At 39.0% G+C, this 22,999-nt stretch overlaps 1 protein-coding gene across 1 annotated transcript; it reads left to right on the top strand.

Annotated features, from left to right (window-relative positions):
* Nucleotides 1-7,977: 7,977 nt before the first annotated feature.
* Nucleotides 7,978-14,762, top strand: LOC105869234 (zinc finger protein 705D-like). The gene is made up of 5 exons (XM_075997278.1): nt 7,978-7,996; nt 11,777-11,896; nt 12,637-12,732; nt 13,798-14,072; nt 14,409-14,762. The coding sequence occupies exons 1-5, from the start codon at nt 7,978-7,980 to the stop codon at nt 14,727-14,729; spliced, it is 831 nt and encodes a 276-aa protein (XP_075853393.1). The 3' UTR covers nt 14,730-14,762.
* The last annotated feature ends 8,237 nt before the right edge of the window (nt 14,763-22,999 follow it).

The following is a 22,999-nucleotide window of genomic DNA, read 5'->3' as shown; positions in this document are numbered from 1 at the left end:
TGGGATACTTCACTTGGTAGAATAGGTTCCAGCTCCATCCAGGATAATACAAGAGGTGCTAGATCACCATTGTTTCTTATAGCTGAGTAGTACTCCATGGTATACATATACCACATTTTATTAATCCACTCAGGTATTGATGGGCACTTGGGTTGTTTCCACATCTTTGCAGTTGTGAATTGTGCTGCTATAAACATTTGAGTGCAGACATCTTTTTTATAGAATGCCTTTTTTTTCTTTGGGGTAGATGCCCAGTAATGGGATTACTGGATCAAATGGTAGTTCTTTGAGGTATCTTTATATTACTTTCCACAGAGGTTGTACTAGTTTGCAGTCCCATCAGCAGTGTATGAGTGTTCCTATCACTCCACATCCATTGCTATTTTGTAAAAAAATAGTCTTAAAAACAATTAAAGGACATAATCTATTTTCCTTAATTGCATTTGCATGATTTACCTAAGTACTGGGAAGTTGTTTTCTTTAGGGTGTGCCTTGATGAGATTTTTATTGACTACCGTTTACGTTAATGAGGGTGTTTCCTTTGAATTATGTTTGATGAGATTATCAACTATATATAAAGGAAGATCCAGACCAAAATAACAGACTCTGTAGTGAGAGAAAGAAGCTCTTGAGTTCCTTTGTGTGGTGACTCCATCCTCAAAATAGACTTGGCTTCATTGGCTTTTTCAGCCATTTGGGATCTGGTATGTACTGGAGGGAATTTTAACCAGGAGGTGTGGATTATTTTATTTTCCAAAGGAATTTTTATTAGGAAATTATTGCTTAATGTCACTGTAGATATTTGAAAACAAGGGCGTATGAAACCTGGTTAGGTTATTGTGGAAAAAGAATTTATCTGTATTTATAATTCATATGTAATTGTCATAGGGAAATTTGCCTAAACTTAGCATTCAAAAGTCAATCTTTCTGCATGTTGACTATTGTTAGGATATAGCATAAATAAATACAGAGATACATAAATAAATAAATAATGGAAAGTTAGACCAGTGGCCTCAAAGAATAGTAGAGTTCTAACTAAGCCAGGGCAAAAGCAAGAGAAAAGACTAACTTTGGTTGGAACTTAGTGAAGGTATCTCTGTGAAACTGACATTTAAACTAAAACCAAAATATAATTTGTATGAGGTGGGAAGTGTGTCTCTGTGGATTGGCCTAGGAATGAAGGATAGTAATAGTGCCCTGTAGACATAACAGCAGTGTTGTTGGTTTTGTGAGGGCAAATGAAATATCAGTCGCTGTCTGGTGGAGCCATTAACCAAAGCTGGAGAGTGAAGGAGTAGTGATTTTTTTATGCAGGGAGGAGAGAGATGTGGAGGTAATATCCTAAGATACATTTCATCGTAGGTGCATGTAAATTTGTCAGCAGAGATGATAGCTCAGAAATGGGGCCAGGGATGGTGGCTCAGGCCTGTAATCCTAGCACCCTGGGAGGCCAAGGCGGGAAGATTGCTTGAGCTCAGGAGTTTGAGACCAGCCTGAGCAAGAGCGAGACCCCATCTCTACTATAAATAGAAAGAAATTAGCCAAACAACTAAAAATAGAAAAAATGAGCCAGGCATGGTGGCGCATGCCTGTAGTCCCAGCTACTCGGGAGGCTGAGGCAGGAGGATCGCTTGAGCCCAGGAGTTTGAGGTTGCTGTGAGCTAGGCTGACGCCATGGCACTCTAGCCCAGGCAACAGAGTGAGACTCTGTCTCAAAAAAAAAAAAAAGAAGAAGAAGAAATAGAATCCAGAAAATTTGGTCACTTTCAATTTAGAGACAACAAAGGACAAAACTGAAGCAACTGAATCAATGGGAGCCTACCAAGCCCCTGTGTGAAAGGAGGAAAATGGGATTAGATTGACTTTAGTGACTTTCCAGTAGTCTCGAGGACTTAGATGCAGAAAGCATGTGGAAGTAGTGATTGTGTGAAGTGTCAGAGAAGCCTGAGAAACAATTGGTTTTGAAAATGAGGTCATGGTTTTATTTTCTTTGTTTCCAAGTATATGAGGAGATAATGGTGATGTTAAGATTTATTTACCAAAAAATTCACTGGTGGTATTTGCAAGTCAAAAGGTGAAGGGAATCTGAAGAAACTGGAACTGGATTGTGAAAGGTTAGAGAACAAATTGACAGTGTAATCAGAAGAGATTTTTGTTTCAAGATAAAATATACATAATGAGCTGGAATGATGAAAGGGATTTTGAAGACATGGATAGATTCCTATTAAAGGAGATTTTATTTATAATTAATACAGTCCCTGACAAAATAGGAGAGAAAGGGGTTCAACAGAAGCATTTGGACTTAGCCAGGCACAACATGACCCTTCAGTTTAATAGGAGAGGAGGAACAAATGGGGATGAATATAGGAATATTTGTAGATATTATGGTGATAAACTTATTTTGTCACATTATATACTTCATCTGTGTTATGAGCTGAATTGTGCCCCTCAAGTTCATAAGTTGCAGTCCTACCCCACTGTACCTTAGATGTGACTGCATTTGGAGATAGGGTCCTTTTTTTTTTTGAGACAAGAGTCTCACTCTGTTGCCCAGGCTGGAGTGTCGTATTGTCAGCCTAACTCACAGCAACCTCAAACTCCTGGGCTCAATCAATCCTGCCTCAGCCTCCCACGTAGCTGGGACTACAGGCACATACCACTATGCCTGGCCCATTTTTTCTATATGATTTTAGTTAGCCAAGTAATTTCTTTCTATTTTCAGTAGAGATGGGGTCTCACTCTTGCTCGGGCTGGTTTTAAACTCCTAACCTTGAGTGATTCTCCCACCTCGGCCTCCCAGAGTGCTAGGATTACAGGCGTGAGCCATAGTGCCAGGAGAGAGGGCCTTTAAAAAAGAAAGTAGCTTAAATTTTAAATTGATATCATTAGGGTGGGCCCTAATCCAATATTGATTAATTGATTGTTGTCTGTTTTTTTTTTGTTTGTTTGTTTTGTTTTGTTTTTTTTTGAGACAGAGTCTTACTCTGTTGCCCGGGCTAGAGGGCTAGAGTACCGTGGCATCAGCCTAGCTCACAACAACCTCAAACTCCTGGGCTCAAGCAATCCTTCTGCCTCAGCTTCCCAAGTAGCCAGGACTACAGGCATGCACCACCATGCCAGGTTAATTTATATATATATATATATATATATATATATATATATATATATATATTAGTTGTCCAGTTATTTCTTTCTATTTTTTTAGTAGAGATGGGATCTTGCTCTTGCTCAGGCTGGTCTCAAACCCCTGAGCTCAAACAATCCTCCTGCCTCTGCCTCCCAGAGTGCTAGGATTACAGGTGTGAGCCCAATAATGCCTGGCCTTATTGTTGTCATTATAAGAGAAAATTAGGGCACAAACTTGTATAGAGGGCAGACTATGTGAAGACACAGGAAGAAGACCACCACCTACAAGCTAAGGAGAGAATCTTCAGAAGATCCTAACCCTACTAACCCCTTCATCCTGCACTTCTGGCCTCCAGATTAGGAGAAAATAAGTTTCTCTTTAAACTACCCAGTCTTCAGTATTTTGTTATGGAAGCCTTAGCTAGCTAATACAATCTGCTTTAATGAGAGTTAATCTCATATTCTGAAAATAAGAGTAAAGGAGTTGAGAATATGTGAAATTCAAAAGGCAGGAGATATTTGAAATATTTATGGAGCATGGAAGAATAATTTATATAGCAAAACATTGTAGTAGTGTAGAGTTGATAGGTGTCTTTGAATGCCATGAAGAGTACTGATTTTGTGTTTAGACAGGGATCTACATCTTAGTCACACACAGTTAGCTGTAGTCATGGAAGAGGCTGGTACATGGAGTGGGATGGTTAATTTTAGGAATCACCTTGACTGGATTAAGTAGTAGCTACAGAACTGGTAAAGTATTAATTCGGGTGTGTCTGTGAGGGTGTCTTTAGAGAAAATTTGGCTTGTGAGTAAGTGGATTGATTCAGGAAGATCCACCTTCAATGTGGGTGGGCATAATCTAATTGGCTGGGGGCATATGTAGAACAAAAAAGAGGAAAGGATTTCCTCTCTCATTCTCTTAGAGCTGGAACACTTTTATTTCTGCCCTTGGGCAAGTTACTGCTCCAGGTTCTCTGGCCTTGGGACTCCAGGACTTACACCAGCAGTCTCCACCCCACAAAGTTCTCAGACCATAAGCCTCAAACTGAGAATCACACCACAGGCTTCCCTGGTTCTGAGGCTTTGGGACTTCAGCTGAGACATCCTACTGGTATTCCAGGGTCTCCAGCTTGCAGACAACTCCTGGGACTTTTCAGCTTCGATAATCATGTGAGCCATTTCCCCCAATAAATCCCTTATCTGTCTGTCTGTCTGTCTGTCTAACCTATTGATTCTGTCTTTCTGGAGAATGCTGGCTAATGCAGATTTTTGTACTACGAGTGATTCTAGAGGAGTAGAATTTTAAGAATTGGTTTCCTTAATTGGTTTTGGAGTTTTGAATTGGTTCTCTAGTTTGATTAGACCTACAAATGCTAGGGACTGTACTTTTTTTTTTTTTTTGAGATAGAGTCTCACTCTGTCACACCGGGTGGAGTGCAGTGGCATCATCATAGCTCACTGCAACCTCAAAATCCTGGGCTCAAGCCATTCTCCTGCTCCAGCCTCTGGACCTACAGACACAGGTCACAACGCCTGGCTAATTTTTCTATTTTTAGTAGAGATGAGGTCTTATTCTTGCTCAGGCTGGTCTCAAATTCCTGACCTCAAGCAATCCTCCCTCCTTGGCCTCTCTGAGTGCTGGGATTATAGGCGTGAGCTTCCGGCCCCCAGTCAGGACTGTACAGAGAGCACACTGAGAATCCATGGCATGGACTATTTACTATGGACATATATAAAATATCTGATACTCCTAATCACCTACTTATAAAAGGTAGGAAACTTGCTAACTATTTGTGATGCCTTCAAACATTTGTGGAAACCAAGGAGTATAATGAAGTTGGTAAGTTTTTTCTAATGTCATGGGGCAAAGTGATGAAATAAAGGGATGAACCCATCAATGATTCAAATTTCTGACTCCAGCTCCACATGTAGCCTAAGTTAAGTGTGCCCTGAGCCAGAATTTTCTCCTGTAACCACAGGGCTGCAGTTGCTAAAAATCAAACACAAGTGCTTATCATGTGATTGGCAGAAGTTGAGCTCTCAGCCTTGCAGGGTGTCTGCTGTTAAGTGAGGGCATTTCTTGGGGAAGAATGAGATCCTGCAAGTTGGGGGAAGGGGACGAGCGGAAAGACCCTGAGGAGGCTGGGGACGTTAAGCTCCTAAATTCTGATGAATCTCCCTTTGTCAGTAGAGGTGTCCTCCCTGCCCCCATTCTGCACCCATCCCACCTCTGTCTGAGGGAATTAACTCCGCACAGCCTGAGGCAATAGCAGGCAAGACAATGCTGCCTCTCTTCAGGACCCACTCAACACCCCTCTTCTGACCTATAACTAGACTCAAATGCCAGCAGATCTCAAAAGGTGAGGGGCAAAGTATGCCCCGCGAGGATGTGTGCTGCATTCCAAAAGAACTATTTGAGTTTTGTAATATATACAAGCAGAAATCCAGGGAACATGTGTGGGCATAGATATTAAGGGTGTGGGATAATGGTAGAATGAAGATAAAGTTGAATCAGGCCAAATTTATTGATTTAGGCCCATTGAGCAGAAACTCTGCTTTTAATGGTGCAGCTCAGGGAGTTAAGAAATGTGTCAATGGTTGGTTGGCTGAAACGTGGATCAAAAGATTGCGCCATGTGAGCAATTGTAGATGTTCGATCTCTCTTGATTTGACAAGGGATTCATAGGCTAGGGGAGACTGGGACTTACACATGCTGGGAGGGTTCAGAGACATTTTCACAAATACTTTGAGGAATAGATTTGGGAGGGGAACCCCGGCATCCCTGACGAGCTCTGTGATTGATTTTCTCTGAAGGCTGGAGCTTACAGTGGGAACCACAGGCACTTGGTTGGAAAGCTTAAAGACAAAGGGAGTATTTGGGCTTGGATGTTGCAGGGGCCAACTAGTGGCACTCAGTCATCTACTGTGATGGACAGGAGAGGCAAAGCAACAATCAGAATAGTCTGACTTGTGTAGACCTATGTATGGTATTGGCTAGCTAATCATTGTGTTTGTAGAAGTGAAATAGAAAGGAAACCTACTAAATTCGTACTTGATCTGAAAAAGGAGAAAACTTTCATGTCAAGTGAACAGTCTACCTTGAATCATAAAAGCAGAGAGTCATGACCCCTCAGTCAATTACCAGAATGAAGCCAGTTTATAAACCCAGAGCTCTTTGAATGAAGGAGGGGGCAGATTCCCCTCACCCCTATGAAGCACCCCAGTACACTACTGAACAGTGATACTGTTAAATCCTTCTCCCATCCTTTCCAAAAAGACTTACAGACTTTTCCCAGAGTAACTGCACTGTGGGAAAAGATAATCAAACTTTCAAAGAATACTGGACACTGGCTCTGAATTGACCTTGAATCAAAGAGACCCAAATGTCACTGTGGCCCTCCAGTTAGAGTAGGAGCTTGTGGAGGTCATGCAGTCAGTGGTAGCTCAGGTCTGACAGTAAATCCAGTGGATTCCTGAACCCCTCCCGTGGTCATTTCCTCAGTTCCACAATGCACGATTGAAACAGACATAGCAACTGGCAACATTCTTGCATTGGTTCCCTACCTTTTAGAGTGAGGGCTATTCTGGTGGAAAAGGCCAAATTGAAATCATTAGAGCTGCCTCTACTGAGGAAAACAAATAATAAGTCAGAATCAATAGCTCATCCCTGGAGGAGCTGTAGTAATTGATGCCATCATCAAGGACTTCAGAGACATAGGGGTGGTGACTCCCACCACTTTTCCCATGCAAATACCCCTATTTGGCCTGAGCCTGGAGAATGACAGTGGATTATTGTAAGTTTACCAAGTGGTAGCTCCAATTTGGAACCTGGTAGGCAGCTACTGATCTGGCAAATGCCCTTTTCTCCATATCTGTCCTTCAGGCCCAAAAAGAAGCAGTTTGCTTTTAGCTGGCAAGGCCACAATCCATCTTCACTGTCTGACTTCAGGGGGTGAATTAACTCTCCATCTGTGTGTCACAATATAGTTGGCAGAGATCCTGATTGCTTTTCCCTTCTGTAAGATGTGACACTGTGCCATTGCATTGATGGCATCATGCTGATTGGACCTGCTGAGCATGATGAAACATCCAGCAGGCCTGCTCTATCCCATTTGAGATGTAAATCAACCTTTGTACAGCTTATCCAGGATGTATCTGCTGCCCACCCATCAGTCACTTAGATCATTAGCCATTGTTATTAGTCTCTTATTGTGCCTAATTCATAAATTGAACTTTATCATAGGTCTATATACATAGGAAAAACCAGCGTAGTATATATATAGTTGGATGCTATTCATGGTTTGAAGCAACCACTGCGGGTCTTGGAACACATCCCCCATAGGAAAGAAAGGACTACTGTGTATGTGATGGAGCCTGAACAGGTTCTGAAGTTGCAAGTAGGTTACTCAAAGAAGTAGTCCAAATGCCCATGGCTCTTACCCCTGCTACACTGCTTTGTCTCTCTCAGCCTGTACCTTGGGCCTCCTGGGAAGTGCCCTACAATTAGTTGACGGAGGAAGAAAAGACTAGGGCCTGCTTTACAGATGGTTCTGCATGATACTCAGGTGCTGGACAGCTGCAGTATTATGGCTCCTTTTTGGGACATCCCAAAGGACAGTGATGAAGGGAAGTCTCCATGGGTGGTTGTGCATTTTGCTTGGAAGGAGAAAGAGCCCTATCTGGGATTATATACCAGTTCATGGGCTGTAGCCAATAGTTTGACCAGATGGTCGAGGACTTTGACGGAACATGATTGGGGTAAGATGATATCTCACTGTGGTTTTGATTTGCATTTCTCTGATAAGTGTATTGGTCATTTTTTACTCTTTCATATACCTCTTGACCATTTGTATGTCTTCTGTTGAGAAATGTCTATTCAAGTTCTTTGCCCACTTACTGACAGGATGGATTATTATTATTATTTACTGCTGTATTTGAGTTCCTAGTATAGTCTGTATATTAATCCTTTGTCAGATGAATAATTTGCAAATATTTTCCCCAATTCAACAGGTTGTCTTTTCACTCTGGTGCCTGTTCTCTTTGTTGTGCAGAGGATTTTTTTTTAGTTTAATATAGTACTATTTGTATATTTTTGTTTTGTTGCCTGTGCTTTTGAGGTCTTAACCATAAAATTGTTGCCTAGGTCAACATTCTGAAGTTTTTGTCCTATGTTTATTATAATATTTTTATAGTTTCAAGTCTTACAATTAAGTCTTTAATCCATCTTGAGCTGACTTTTGTACATGATGGGAGATAGGGGTCGTTCTTCTGCATATGAATGTCCAGTTTTCCCAGTTTTACCATTACTGAAGAGGGTATTCTTTCCCCAGCGTATGTTTTTGAAATCTTTGTTGAAAATCAGTTGGCTGAAAATACATGGATTTATTTCTGGGTTATATTCTATTCCACTGGTCTGTGTGTCTGTTTTTATGCCAATACCACACTGATTTGGCTACTAAAGTCTAGTAGTATAATTTGAAGTCAAATAGTGTTATGCCTGCAGCTTTGTACATTTTGCCCAGGATTTCTTTGGCTATTTGGGCTTTATTTTGGCACCATTATGAATATTAGGATTTATTTGTCTATTTGTCAAAAATGGCATCGGCATTTTGATTGGGATTACAGTGAATCTGTGTAGTGTTTTGGCCATTGGGATCATTTTAAAGATATTAATTATTCCAATCAATGAGCATGGATGTCTTTCCATTTGTTTTGTCTTGTTTATGTTTCCATTTGTGTTTCTTTCACTGGGGATTGAGTTTTCTCTGTGTGTGTATGTATATGCATCAAAGAAGATACTTGATATAATTTCAGTTTTTAAAATTTTTTAACACTTGTTTATGGCTGAACATATGACCTAATCTGGAGAATGTTCCATGTGCACCTTGGAGGAATGTGTATTCTGTTTCTAGGAAACAAGTTAAACTGTTGTCTGGGAAAGTTTTTATTTCTCCCTTATTTCAGAAGATCTTTATTAGATAATGTATTTGTCTTACCTGTCTTTGGTGCCAGGTTTATTTTTCCATTTAGCACTTTGAATATATTTTTCTACTCTCTCCTGGCCTGCAGGGTTTGTGCTGAGAAATCTGCTGCTAGCTATAATGGGACTACTTTCAATGTGATATATATAATTTCTTGCTGCTTTTAGAATTACGTTTTTTATTTTTGATGGTTTGATTGCTCTTTTGGTTGGCTTTGATTGGAGATCTCTGAGCTTCCTATAGCTAGATTTTGTTACCTTTCCCAGATTTGGGAAATTTTCTGCCATATTCATTTAAATTTGCTTTTGGACCTATTCCTCTATCTTTTCCTGTTGCAGCTCCTATTATGCCAACTTAGGTTACTTGGTGGTGTTCCATAATTCCCTAGGATTTTTTCCCTTTTATTTCTGTGGCTGGGTAATTATTATGAGGATTTTTAAAGTTGTTTTATCAATCTTCCTTTTCTCAAGATCCATTAGTTGTGATTTATTAGTTTCTTTTGGTCATCTCACTTTTCTGATTTTTTCATAATCCTTGAGTCCTTACCTTGGTGCCTGTGTGTTTGAGAAAATGGCCACCTCTTTTAACCTTTCCAGGTGTTGTTTGGTGGTGATAGCCTTCACTATTTACTTTAGTCTGGGATTCTGGGAGCCAGCTGACAGCATACAGACAGACCTTGCTGTCAGGATTTCTATCTGGGTGGGCTGCTGCCTATGCTGTGAGACCAAGTGAGATGTATATGTTTCTATCTTTATGGGAAACCACAGCCATAGCCTTGTTACTTTTGCCCCTGGAGAGGAAGAGTTTCTTCTGTGTATATCTTTTAGAGTATACTGCACGAGTCTGTCATTTGGAGTGGTGGGGTCACACCAAAGTTAAAGTCTAGGGATTCATGACAAGTTGGTCTGGAAATTGTGCACAAGACTGAAATCTAATGTTTACTTTCTCAATTCTCAGCTTTGCCTGCCTAGTGCTTGGACTATCTGTGTGTGGAAAGCCAGAAGTAGATTGCCTGACATTCATTGACAATGCAGCCACTGGTGAGTAAGACATGTTTCTTTCTGCTTAAATTGCAACTGTATTACCAGTAAATGAGCAGGCTTCCCCTATTATGATACATTTTCTAAGTGCAATAAACAGCTATTAAGGATTAGAGTTTCAGTGACATTTCCTGACAACTCTGGGATGAGTATTCTGGGTCAGGAACTCATCTATAGCTAGCCTTGTTCCTAAATTATATAAATTTATTCTAGCCTCCACTAATATTGTGTATTTATAGAAGAGATGAGAGAGATTTTCTTTTTGTCATCAAAACCATGGTCTCATTTGGAAATAATTGACAGAGTAACCATATTATTGGCTGCAGTGGACTTAGGATTGTGATGAATGAAGGCCATACAGATGATTAAGGAATGTCCATTTGCATTTGAACTATAGTCCAATAGGGAGGTAGGTGTCTCCTCAAATGAGTTTAATCTAGTATGAAAAGTCCTTGGTGAGATCTGTGCAATGTTGAGGCAAGCATTTCCTCAGATTGTTTTCTATTTCAAACTTAAAGTTTTGATAAAACATATTTATACTTTTGAAAACTTCAAAGACAATACCTAAAATTCTCATTATCAGCCTTGTCCTCATCACACTACTTCTCTCTATAATCTTCTTTTATTCAAATTTGATAATTGGAATAATGTATAGGGAGTGTTGTTTTCTTAATTGTGGCTGTGAATTTTTGAGAATGAGCCTAGTAGGTAGAGTAAAATAATTTAAGCCTTGTAGACCTTTTTAAGGAAAGAGATAGACCAAAACTAATAAAGAGACTTCTTTTGCCCTTGAGCAGATACACAGCATAAAGATAAAATAGAGACATTTATAACTATTGCTTGAGAAACTTAGCAAAAATTGAGAATAGAAGGCCTCATGCCTAAGAAATGGTCAGGCTATGACTGTCCTTCAGAACAGCTGGTGCAGAGGCTCCTGGCTTGTGCTGCTTAACTGTCTTTGATTCTTATTTTGTACACTTGACTCAGGTAGAGTTAAGGGAGACTGCACTCACAGATCTTAAGTTCTGTCTGAAACTTGTTGGGTTCTGAAAAGTGTTTAAGATTGTTTCAAGGTTCTCTGTATTTTTAATGAATTATGGACTCATGGTTTGTGTTTAATACTTCTTTTCTAAGTAGGAAACACTTCATACATTAATTAATTGGATCTTTTAACACAAATCTGGTTGTTAAATCAACTTGGTAAATGAGGAACCTATGGTTCATTTAGTGGAATAATTTGACCATAAACATGGTTGAAAAGTAACAAGTTGTGGTTATTGTTTGCCTTACAATGCATCTAGAGTTACTTGAAATTGATGGGGAAGGAGTTTTAATTATGAATTTTCCAGTGAAAATTTTATAATTACTTATCTGGGAGTCATAATTACTAACCCTTTCTAATAAACTTTTATGAATTTAGAGTGTGTTTGTCTCTGTAGATGTATTTGAAAAGCACAGTGACAGCTCAGCACTGAGAATAAACTGGCTGGAGTCACAAACACAGTTTGATATTTCTACACACTATGTTACTCCCCCTTCCTCAGTGCTGTCATCTCAACCCTAGAACTCCAGACATTGACTGGGAATGCTTTATCTAAACCTGAATGTCTGTGATGTTCCAGGAATCAGTGACCTTTGAAGATATAGCTATAGACTTCACCCAGGAAGAATGGGCCCTGCTTGACACATCTCAGAGAAAGCAGTACAAAGACGTGATGCTGGAAAATATGAGTCATCTAGTCTCCATTGGTGAGTATGTCAACATTTATGTATTTCTGTGCAAATTTATGTATTAATTCAGTTATTCATACATTCAACTAGGATTTAGAACATCTTCTCCCCGTTTTGTCTCCATTCTCTGTCCTAATTCTTTAATAGCCCTTATAATAACACGAAATAATGTTTATCACTTCAGTAGAGTGTAATCCTGACCACAATTTTGTCTTTCTTGCTACTTAATCTCCAACACTCAGCATAGATCTGGAAACTTGATGAATATTTTTACGTGAAAGAATTAGTGGATTAAATATTTTCTATATAACTATTCTGTTATGTTCACTATTCTGAAGCTTGAAAATAGTAAGTTTTCAATAGTTAGTAAAATAATGAGCATATTTTTATGTACATAGAACATAGATTTTTTTCTTAAGATGTATGATTGTTGTATTCTATTAGAAAATAATATCTATTCCACATTGGAGGTAAGCATTTTTTTCTCATTTTGGTAAGACTGAGGATCCTATGTTCTCTTATGCAGCTGAGTCATGGGCATCAGTATCCTGAGAACCTCACTGTTTGGGGGCAAATAATCTGGATTTTTATTTTTAAATCTTAGAACAGACATTCAATGTTTTCTCTATTCTAGGAATTGTTACCTGGGTTAAACTGTATTATTCCCATTCCTTCATTGTATCCTGGCCTAAACTTGATGAAAATGCATAATAATTAGCACATAATTTAAAATTGATATATCTTTTTTCCATGAACAGGGTGTCCACTCCACAAATCAGATGTGATTTTGCGATTGGAGCAAGGAGAAGAGCTGTGGAAAGAAGGGAGAAAATTTCTTCAAGGCCAGAGTCCAGGTAAGCAGCAAGGACTAGGAGGTTCCTGGTCAGTGATTCTGTAAGTCTTTAAAATACCAACTGAAGATTTTAAGTGAGTGATATTTTCTAAAATGAATATAAATTAATGGGCAAAATGCCTCAGATGTTGTCATTACTTGCATATATCAATAATTACTCATGTTCTAGTATCTTTTGTTTAAAGGATATTCATGTACTTGTTGGAGTTAAAATTACACACTGATTCTTCTCCTGATACTTCCCCTTGAAGATTTTCCATTTATTTACCTACCCAACATCTCATCTCCATTTTACTTTTTTCATATTTCCAGCCTGAAAATCTTCTCTAATTGTCAGTACTTTATAATCTGTTTTTAATATCTACAGCAATCCTTCATTTGACATATGTGCCCCATTTATGTATAAATTTTTAAAACATACTAGCATGAGACTTGATTATTTTGAATATTTTTATTCTCCTAATGCCACTTAAAATATATTTTTTCAATTATTTTAGGTGAAAAAAGTGTCCCAAAAAACCAAAAACTGATATTCACATATCGTGTCAGCAGGAAAGGCACCTCCACCAATATACCAGCAGTAAGTATCATGGGTATGAATACAGGTCATGTAAATTAAAGACTTGGGAATGGGATAAGTTAGTAAGTGAGCACAATCACCTGACTGGAGTTGATTAAGTATTAAGAACTCTGAGCAAAAGTTTTTGGATACTTTGAGTTTAGTGAATAAATTAACCTTAGGTCAAATTTATAACTTGAAATCTTTACGAAAAGGAAACAGAAACATTGTGGAGATATTGCTCAAATCCTAATATTTGAAACACTGAAGTCTTCACAATTAATCTGATGAATTCTATGGTTGGAATGCTATAAAAATGAAATTATTTGTATATGCATAGAAGTAACACACTAAAGTATTTAATTAACATTGGAAAGATTTTAACTGGAATCTATGACTGAAAGATGAGGCTTCATATGTAAAGAAAATAATGCATGGATGCATGGGAGAAAATCATTAATGGCCTTTTATCTCCTTCCCCAAATCAGAAATCTCACCATCCTCAAGAGGAACCTTTTGAACTGAATAATTTGACAGAAGATTTCACTCACAGGTCTTTATCGATTCCTCAACATTTGTTAATTCACACCACAAAGAAACCCTATGTCAGCAAGCAGTGTAGAAAATCCCTCAGTGACCTGTCATTCATTAATCAAGATAAGCAAGTTCTTCATAGACATAAATCATATGAATGTCATCTATGTAGGAAATCCTTTCATAATAGCTCTAACCTTAGACAACATGAGAGAATTCATACTGGAGAGAAACCATATGAATGCCATGTATGCAGAAAAGCCTTCAGTCAACGTTCTCACCTTAGACAACATGAGAAAATTCACACTGGTGAGAAACCATATGAATGCAATCTGTGTGGGAAAGCCTTCAGTCAAAAAGTTGTCCTTAGACAACATGGGAGAATGCACACAGGAGAGAAACCATATGAATGCCACACATGTGGGAAAGCCTTCCGTCAATGTTCTCACCTTAGAAGGCATGAGAGAAATCATACTGGAGAGAAACCATATGAATGTCAACAATGTAGAAAATCTTTTAGTAGTGGCTCTGGCCTTAGACAACATGAAAAAACTCACAGTGCAGAGAAGCCATATGAATGCCAGGTATGTGGGAAAGCCTTCAATCAGTGTTCTCATCTTAGACAACATGAGAAAACTCACACTGGAGAGAAACCATATGAATGCCATGTATGTCGGAAAGCCTTCAGTCAACCTATTGTCCTTAAACGGCATGAAAGAATTCACACTGGAGAGAAACCATATGAATGTTACCTATGTGGAAGAGCTTTCATTCAAACTTCTATTCTTAAGAGACATGAGAGAATCCACACTGGAGAAAAACCATATGAATGTCATCTATGTGGGAAAGCTTTCAGTCAAACTTACCCCCTTAGAAAACATGAGAGAACTCATATAGGAAAGTAGCCCTAAAAATGTCATCTATGTGGCTGAGTTCAGTGTGGGCAACATAATGAGACTGGTATCTAAAATAAAATCATAAAAATAAATTAGCCAGGTGCAATGGTGTGTACCGATAGTCCCAGCTACTTCAGAGATAGAGACACTGTTACTTGAGGCTAGGCTGGGAGATATATGGCAAGAGCCCATTTCAAAAAAAAGTCATCTAAGTGGGATGCCCTTCAGTCACCATTCTTCCTTTAAATAATATGAGGGAATTCAACAATGGAGAGAAAATGAGAAATGTCTTCAGAAAATACTCTGACCTTAGATGACACAGAATTTGAAATGTAACTGCCCTGGAAGACAAATCAGCCATAGTTCAAGCACACTAGCATACTAGAACCTTGAAGAAGCATTGTCTTTAATCATTGTGGAAAATCCTTCCATCATGCTACTCCTCAGTTGACATAAATACATTCATTTATATATATGATATCTGTATTAGACATTTAGTGGTTTGATCACAAAAGGCATGAGAGGGCAAACTATAAATGTCATGAGACTATAAATATAATACAAGTTTTCAGGAACAAATCAAAATTTTAAACACACTAGAGAACTTGTACAGTGCAGAACTTCTAGTTCTGTAATCAGCATGAGAGTGATTTTGTAGTTTATTGTTAAGCAACATGAGAAAACTCCATTTGGAATAATCACTCAGGTCCAGAATAATTTAAACATTCAGCCAAGCACTAGCCTTGGTGTACAGAAGAAATCTTATTGAATGAATAACCTGTTAAATAAGAGGAAAGACTTAACTTGCAGTGTGCAACCTCTTGATGAATACCAAATATTTTATAATGGAGAAGTTATTCAATGAACAATAATGAGAAAGACTTTATTCATAGAGCAGAAGTTGTGGCACATGGGATGATTCACACTGGACAACATCCTGTCAGTGTTGAGCATGAAGTAAAGTTTTGAATTTTCATTTATTTAGCTAACCTTAACATTGTCATGCTGAGGAGATACCAATCACAAAATAACTATGCAGACACCTTCTACTACATTTTACATTAGACAACTAGAATTAAGATAAACAAATAAACAAAGAAATCATGTTCAGTATCTCCACCCTACCACATGTGTGTGTGTGTATGGATGGATGTATATGTCAACAGAACACAAGGGCATTTTTTGGAGCTTAGAGATATGTTTAGTACCTTAGTTGTGTGGTGATGGTATCTGGGGTTTATATGTCCAGACTCATCAAGATATATATATTAAATGTATGCAAATTTGTCTACCATTTATATCACAATAAAGGTTAAAAAAGAAAAATGACTCTAAAATTTTTGTAATGAATTCTTCAACATACAATTCAGCAACTCAGAATTTTAAGAAAATACCTATCTATGAAAAACATGACATGTAAGAGAGTGAACTTATTGGGAATGCTGAATGCATAATTTTAAAAAATTATATTACATTTCGATAGGTTAATACAATATATAAATGATAAAACCTGTTGCTGAAAAACCTAATATATTTATGATAGTCTAGTTTTTGTACGCAGTTCTAAACATGTAAATTTGGGTCTGCAGTCCTTGACATGTGAGGAGAGATTCCGCCCTACTTTCTAAGTCTCCTTTTTCTCCAAAAGACCTGAGCTGTGTTCACACAGCTCAGCTAAACTCATTCCAACTTTCCCTAAACACCTGCTGGCTCCATGTATCCCAGAGGGTGACACAACAAGGACCTTCAGCCAACTTGTCAGATTTCTCAAAGAGCCATGACATGGATGTATCAGGAAATTGGGAATGATATCAAAGCCACATAGTATTAACCATTGAGTGGCCCAGACCTTGTTTTTGTCCCTGGGAAGTTAACTCTGGCCAGAGAGACAGGTGATCTTTGCCTTCCCAGCTGATGGAAGACTCCCTGGATTTTTTTCAGTAAACCTTCTGAGTTAAGTGGACACAGGAATTAATTCCATAACACATATTTTATCAAGGTCAGTCCTGACTTATGACACAGATAGGGACACAACTGTTCTCCCACCACAGCAGCTCAGATGATAAAACAAGATAAAATACCCTATCTTATCAACTACCATGTATGACCTTGTTATTAATTTCCCAAAGCAAAATTTAAGTTATCACAAAGGGTATCTCCCCTGCTTGCACTCAAGGGTAAGATACGTATTAATGTTATATTTCTGCAAACCTCAATACTGAACCTAAACTTCAAGTGTAAATGCTGCCAGAAGGTCAACTGGGCTGACATATACTTTTGGAAAATTGGAAAAATCTCAAACCATAGGCCTAACTTAAGCCAAATAAATGAGCACATTGCTGAGTAAAACCAATACATCATAATTTTTAAAAATTTCCCAAGTGATTTTACTCTGAAGCCAGGGAGGGACAATGTAGAAGAGAAAAAACCCCCGTGTCTGTAATTAATGTGAGAATGCCTTAGTTTATTGTTAAATAACATGAGAAAACCCCACTTGGGAAAAGATTTGGTCTGTATATAAAGTGAAAAATATTCAGCCAAGCATGATGGTTGTTGTCTACTAGAAAACTCTCTGAGGAAATAGTTGGTAAAACAGGAAATATGAGAAGAAAGGCTTTACAAGGGTAGTGAATCCTCTTGTGAAATACTAAATACATCCTACTGAAGAAGTTATTCAATGAAAAATCATGAGACATCCTTTATTCATAGGGCAACACTCCTTGCACATGTGAGGTTTCAAACTGGATGAAACACTCTTACTGCCACAAAAGGAGGAAAGTCCTCAGGTACCATGTATTTCTTAGTTAACATTATCTCACACTGAGGAGATATCAATCCTATAATCAACATGGAGAAATCACCTTCTAGATTTCAGTTCAGAAAACTGGGTCAAGGACAGGGAGTGGACTCTAAAAATATACCTTTAACATAAATTACTAAATAATTCAGAATTCTGAGAAAATGTCTGCTTATAAAAATTTGGTATTTAAACGTACTGATCTGGGAATATTGAATGCAGAATGATGTAAGAAATTAAAATGCTTTTCAATAGATCAGTAGTTGCAAATGTATTTATTGTAAGCAATAAAACCTGCTGTTGAAAAATCTAATAGGTTGATAGAGTTCCAAGTATTATTTATGCAGTTCTAACACATAGATTTGGGATGATCACATCAATTCCTATGAATTCATCTTGCTATAAAACAAGAAGAAAATGATTAAAATGTCAGTTACAATAGTAAATACCCTGGAACAAGAGGTGCCAGATTAAGTGTTAAATGTTAAATGACAGCATGGGATGGCAATTGTCAAAAATCAAACTACAGTAAACTGGCATTCCAATACCTTCAAAATAGTATTCTATGTTACTCTCCATCTCTGTTGGTATGTGAATCTTTCTGTGTGTTGCTGTGTCTTTGTCTCTGTCTCTCAAACATATACATGCCCACAAACACACACAGACATACACAAAACACCTCTGCCTTCCACGCCATCCTGAATTTAGTAGATGACAGATTAAAAATAGATCAACCAACTTCAAAGTATCATATTTATTGCTAGTGACTCAAATGTGAGTGAATTGTATACAATTAGGAGAATTTTAATACTAATTAGGTAACTAATTATAAAAAGCACTTATTTTACTTCTTATTATAGATTATGTTTCTGGTTTATTTTGTGTCCTCTTGAATAGATTTTCTCTAGCCCAGTATGGAGTCCCATTTACTGATGATGGTTAGGAGGGTTTCACTGCAGACATTCATACATACAGCTGGTCCCCAGCTGCATTGTACTGCCTGGTGCCCATTTAGAATGACCCAGCTGAAATGTCCTCAGCCCCCTCTGGAAGCCAGATCAAGTTTAAGCCTCTAAGGGTGGAAATTCTTATACAATTTTTTATTTTCTTGTATCAAATCCAGAAAACACAGCATATAGCATTTGGTAATTTTATCTATATTTAGGTTTTCCTTATAAGTCTGGATATTTGCTATTTAAGATTCAGTTTAAACTGCAGATGAACTTTGCCCTTGTTTTTATGAAGATATCTTTATATCATTAAGGAAAGACTATAGGTAGTTTTTAATGACAAACGTTGGAATCAGGACAACTAAATAAGATATTAAGATAATGAAACCAAAATCATAGGAAAAATTATTCCCACAGTGTGTATATTTCAAAAAATATCCAATTATTCAGGTACAGGGCTCATTTTTCCCATATCAAATGAACTCTTTCCTCACATTCTCTTTTATCTCAAATGTATAAAAATTTAAACATTCTTCACATACAAACATCAACACACATTCACCTCATATGTAAATGTATACTAAACACAAACTTTCTTCAAATAGAAATTTTCACGTGTCACCAAGGCTAGATGATATGCACACTTTCCACTGTCACATGCACAAGCCTATGCCTTTCAGCCACACCCATAAACCATAAAAACATAATAAAAATGACACATCTCCAAAGCTCTGTAGGTGGCCCCGCCCATTAGTTTCCAACAGCACATTCTCAACCTCTTTGGATAACCCGTCTGAATACCTATCACACACAATACCAGTAAGAGAACAAGGAAAAAGAAATACTATCCTTGCATCTCCCATATAAACTCCAAACCGATGATTTAAAACTGACAAACTGATTCACGTGTATTTCACATTGTCAAAATTGAAGCATCCCATATTCCTTCCACAACTGACTCTCCAAATACATCACAAACTGCAAGCCCTCAAACTCAATAAAAATCCAATCTTCTCCAGTAATCTTGCAGTGGGGACTCTCCCCAGAATACAATACACACATATGCAGACGTTGTTTCATATGCCATGAACTCATTCTTATAGACCGTCACCCTCTGCACTATCTCCCTACTCACAACTTCAACACAAAAATATTTCCCTATGTCGCTTCTACACTGGAAAGCAGTGTCCCATGACATGGGACCAGAGTGCACATAACCATCCCCGAACCTTCTTTTTTTTCGTGAAGGGTGGAAGAACGCCCGCCCCTCGGCTCTGGGCTTGGAGGCTCCTTGAATGAGTGACTGGGAAGTGGAGGCCTGAGGAGAAAGAGGGATGTGCTCTAAAAGGGCACGAGTATGAGGTGAGGAAGGAGGGCGGGGGTACTCAGGACAGGGCTGGGGGCTCCAGAATCCCAGGGAGAGGGGTATGTCGCGGTATTCTGGCGCTGTCCTCAACCCTTCGAGAGGTTCCAGAATCTACTTCCTGCGATGAGAGACTTTCTTCGGGATGAATAGCGGAGGAGGAGAAAAGAACGAAGACGGGAAGGCCAGGACAGCGCCCATCCTGGAGCTATTTTAACTAACCCTGGACGTGGAGCCTGGACCCCACAGCGGAGCGACAGGTATGGGACACTCCGAAGACAGCGCGACGCTCCCGCGGGCCGGTCTGTGGTTGTGGGGACTGTGTCGTTGGCGGCGAACCGAGGACCCAGGTGCAGAGGACCGGGCGGCAGGGACCTCAGAAGCCAGTTGTGGACCAGAAATACCAAAACTCGCTCAAACAGCAAAAGACTGCTTCCGGGTCAGCAGGAAACTGGGCGCTCCACGGGAGCGGGACCTAGATGCAGGCGCGGTGCTTCTCCCTCGGGGCGTTTTCGGGTCAGTCTCTACTTCCGCCTGTGGATCCTGAGACTTCCGGTTTGTCTCCACGCGATTGCGTGGTGTGTGCAGCGGGGCGGGGCTTCTTCCACCAGGTTGAAGTATTAATAAAATGGTTCTAATGTTTTATGGCAACGGCTTATTCTCGTCAGACCGTTTATATTCTTCCCTCGCAACGGCGCGAACTCGGGTGACGTCAGAGGCCGTTTCCGCGCGGGGGGAGAAGCGGCGCTGCGCGCGCAGCCGGTGCCCCCGCGTCCCGGGCTCCGGAGGGCGACGGGGTCGCGATGGGCGGCGGGGACCGTGCGGTTGCAGCTTCCATCTGCTCTGGACCTCGGTTTCCGTCTCCACGCTGCTCACCCGAGCGGCGGCAGGGACTTCACAGGAGCAGGGCCTGGGCAGTGAGCTGGCGGGGCAGAAAACCGTCTGAGCAGACAAAATTGCTGCCTGTGTTTACACACATCTGTTTAAACTTTCCTCTTTACCTTTAGTTCCTTTCCTATTTCACACGGGAGATGGTTTATCAATTCAAATACCTTTAAGATCAACAGGAATTATATCTCATAATTTCATTGATTTATTAATTTATATATACATTGTAATTTCCAATTTCTCTTTATCTTTATTCGCAGAGTATCTAAAAATTATTTTAAATTAGAAAATTATGAGTTATTTTAATGTATGACTTTGTTTTCTATTCATGAGTATTTTATAGCCAATATGGATAATGAGGCTTCTCAAATGCTTACTTCTGTGGAGCTGTGAGGAAATTGCTTTTATCTAATAAAAATTTAATTTTTCAGTATTTTTAGGAATATTTAATAGGGAAGTCTATGCTTTCACGTAAACATTAAAACAGTAGTAAAACTGGATATTCAAATTTCGGTAGCCTAATTTATGCCCTTCATATATTTTAATGTGAAGTATGTGCGTTTATATTTCCTTTTCTGTTTCTTCTGGACATTGTTAAGTTCATGCTACCTAGATTGTAGCAAAAACAATTCCCAGTTGTTCATGCTGCTGACATTTCTCAAAGATTATGTTCCCAAAATGGTACCCTATTGCTTTTCCCATAACTAAATTCTCAGTTACTCAACGTTTTAAGTATTTTCAGAAAGTGTTGAGTGTTTCCTCTCAAATTTTGGAATATAACTTTCTTGTAGGCCAGATATTAGATAGAAGCCAGAGGTTCCTAAATAGAAGATGCGACAGCCTTGCCCAGTGCCATCCCTGTCTATCTCCAGGACTAAAACTATTTCCCCGAGCTCAGCTCACTTCTCTCATACTTGTTAGTAAATGGACACAGATTAAGTAGCCAGGACTGTACACCATTTAGTGATCAAGATATCCAGATATCTGAACCTCTAATTAATATTTTTAGCACCCTCACACTTAGGATATAACTCTGCTTGTGTAAACCACCCAACATGCCACTTACATGCGTGAATTCTGTGTTCATTATTATACACCGAATGTGCCTGGAAAGTCTCAAGATTAACAGAATTGTCTCCTCTTTAGCTCACGTGAGGTACATACTGTTTGAAAGCACTCTAAGGGAAGCTGATGCCATAATATGGATGGCAAGCTCTTTCACCATATCTCTGACTGTTGGTTTACTTGGATGGGATTAAATCTAATGAGTTAGAGTGCATTGTGTATATTTTTTTTCAATTTCTGTTTTCTTTAATGTATTACAATATTTCTTAAAATGGAAATGCAATGTACAGGAAGCCTTGGAAAAACATCCTCATTGAAGAACTAGTGCCCTTTACAGGAGAAAATATACCCCAACCCCAGCACAGTGGTGATAGGATGAAAAATTGGCGGGTTTCACTAAGATGAAGTTTGTCTCCTGTTCCGTGGAGAAGTCTTACATCAATTCTGTTCTAATAAAACCTTCCTGCATCCTGACCCCTGATACCTGTATTTGCAAATCAAAGAAGATAAATACCCACCAAAATAATTGAAATATCAGGATGCCAAGCAAGGTGGACCATTATATTCATTGACTCCTGTGATCCTTAGAGGATTTTAGAGAGAGAGAATTCTTGTGCACCTAGAAGTCCTCTGTTTTAACAGAACTGAAGACCCAGGATCTGTGGATTTTGTCAAAATGTGTGCGACACTCAGTAATAGGGCAGTCTTCAGGCCGTGAGACAAGGCTGTAGGAGTGTAGAGGTATAGCCTCTGATTCAGACTGAATGAAGTCAGGATCTTTTCAAAAGGTATGGTGGACTGATTGTGGTCCAACCTGAAGTTCCTTTAATCTCATTTTCTTCACGGAACTTCTGAGCTCAACCAAGAGGAACCTTGTGCCAGAGTCTTAAAGTGAAAGAAAGATTACTGAGAAAGTAGCTTGACAGGGAGGAGAGGCCGTAATTTGCCCTTCCTCAGAAACTCCTCCCTACAGAGCCATGCAGATTTTCTTGATCTTAGTAAAAGTTTCCTGGCAGAGAGAGACTGCAGCAAGCAAGGGAACGGTGTGTTATCCTTGTGCACCACATCCCGTGGTTCTCAGACAGTGATGGGCATCCGGATGGTGTGGACAGTGTTTAACAGAGCAGAGGCTCTGGCTCTACAGGGACAAAGGAAGTGACATCTTGGGGGTAGGAAATAAGCATGAGTATATTTAAAGCTCAACAACTGCTTTGAA

Source organism: Microcebus murinus, chromosome 24 (genome assembly GCF_040939455.1).
Source record: "Microcebus murinus isolate Inina chromosome 24, M.murinus_Inina_mat1.0, whole genome shotgun sequence".
In the NCBI taxonomy this organism is placed as follows: domain Eukaryota; kingdom Metazoa; phylum Chordata; class Mammalia; order Primates; family Cheirogaleidae; genus Microcebus; species Microcebus murinus.
The sequence above is the reverse complement of the archived record's forward strand: the minus strand, read 5'-3'. Positions and strand labels throughout refer to the sequence as shown.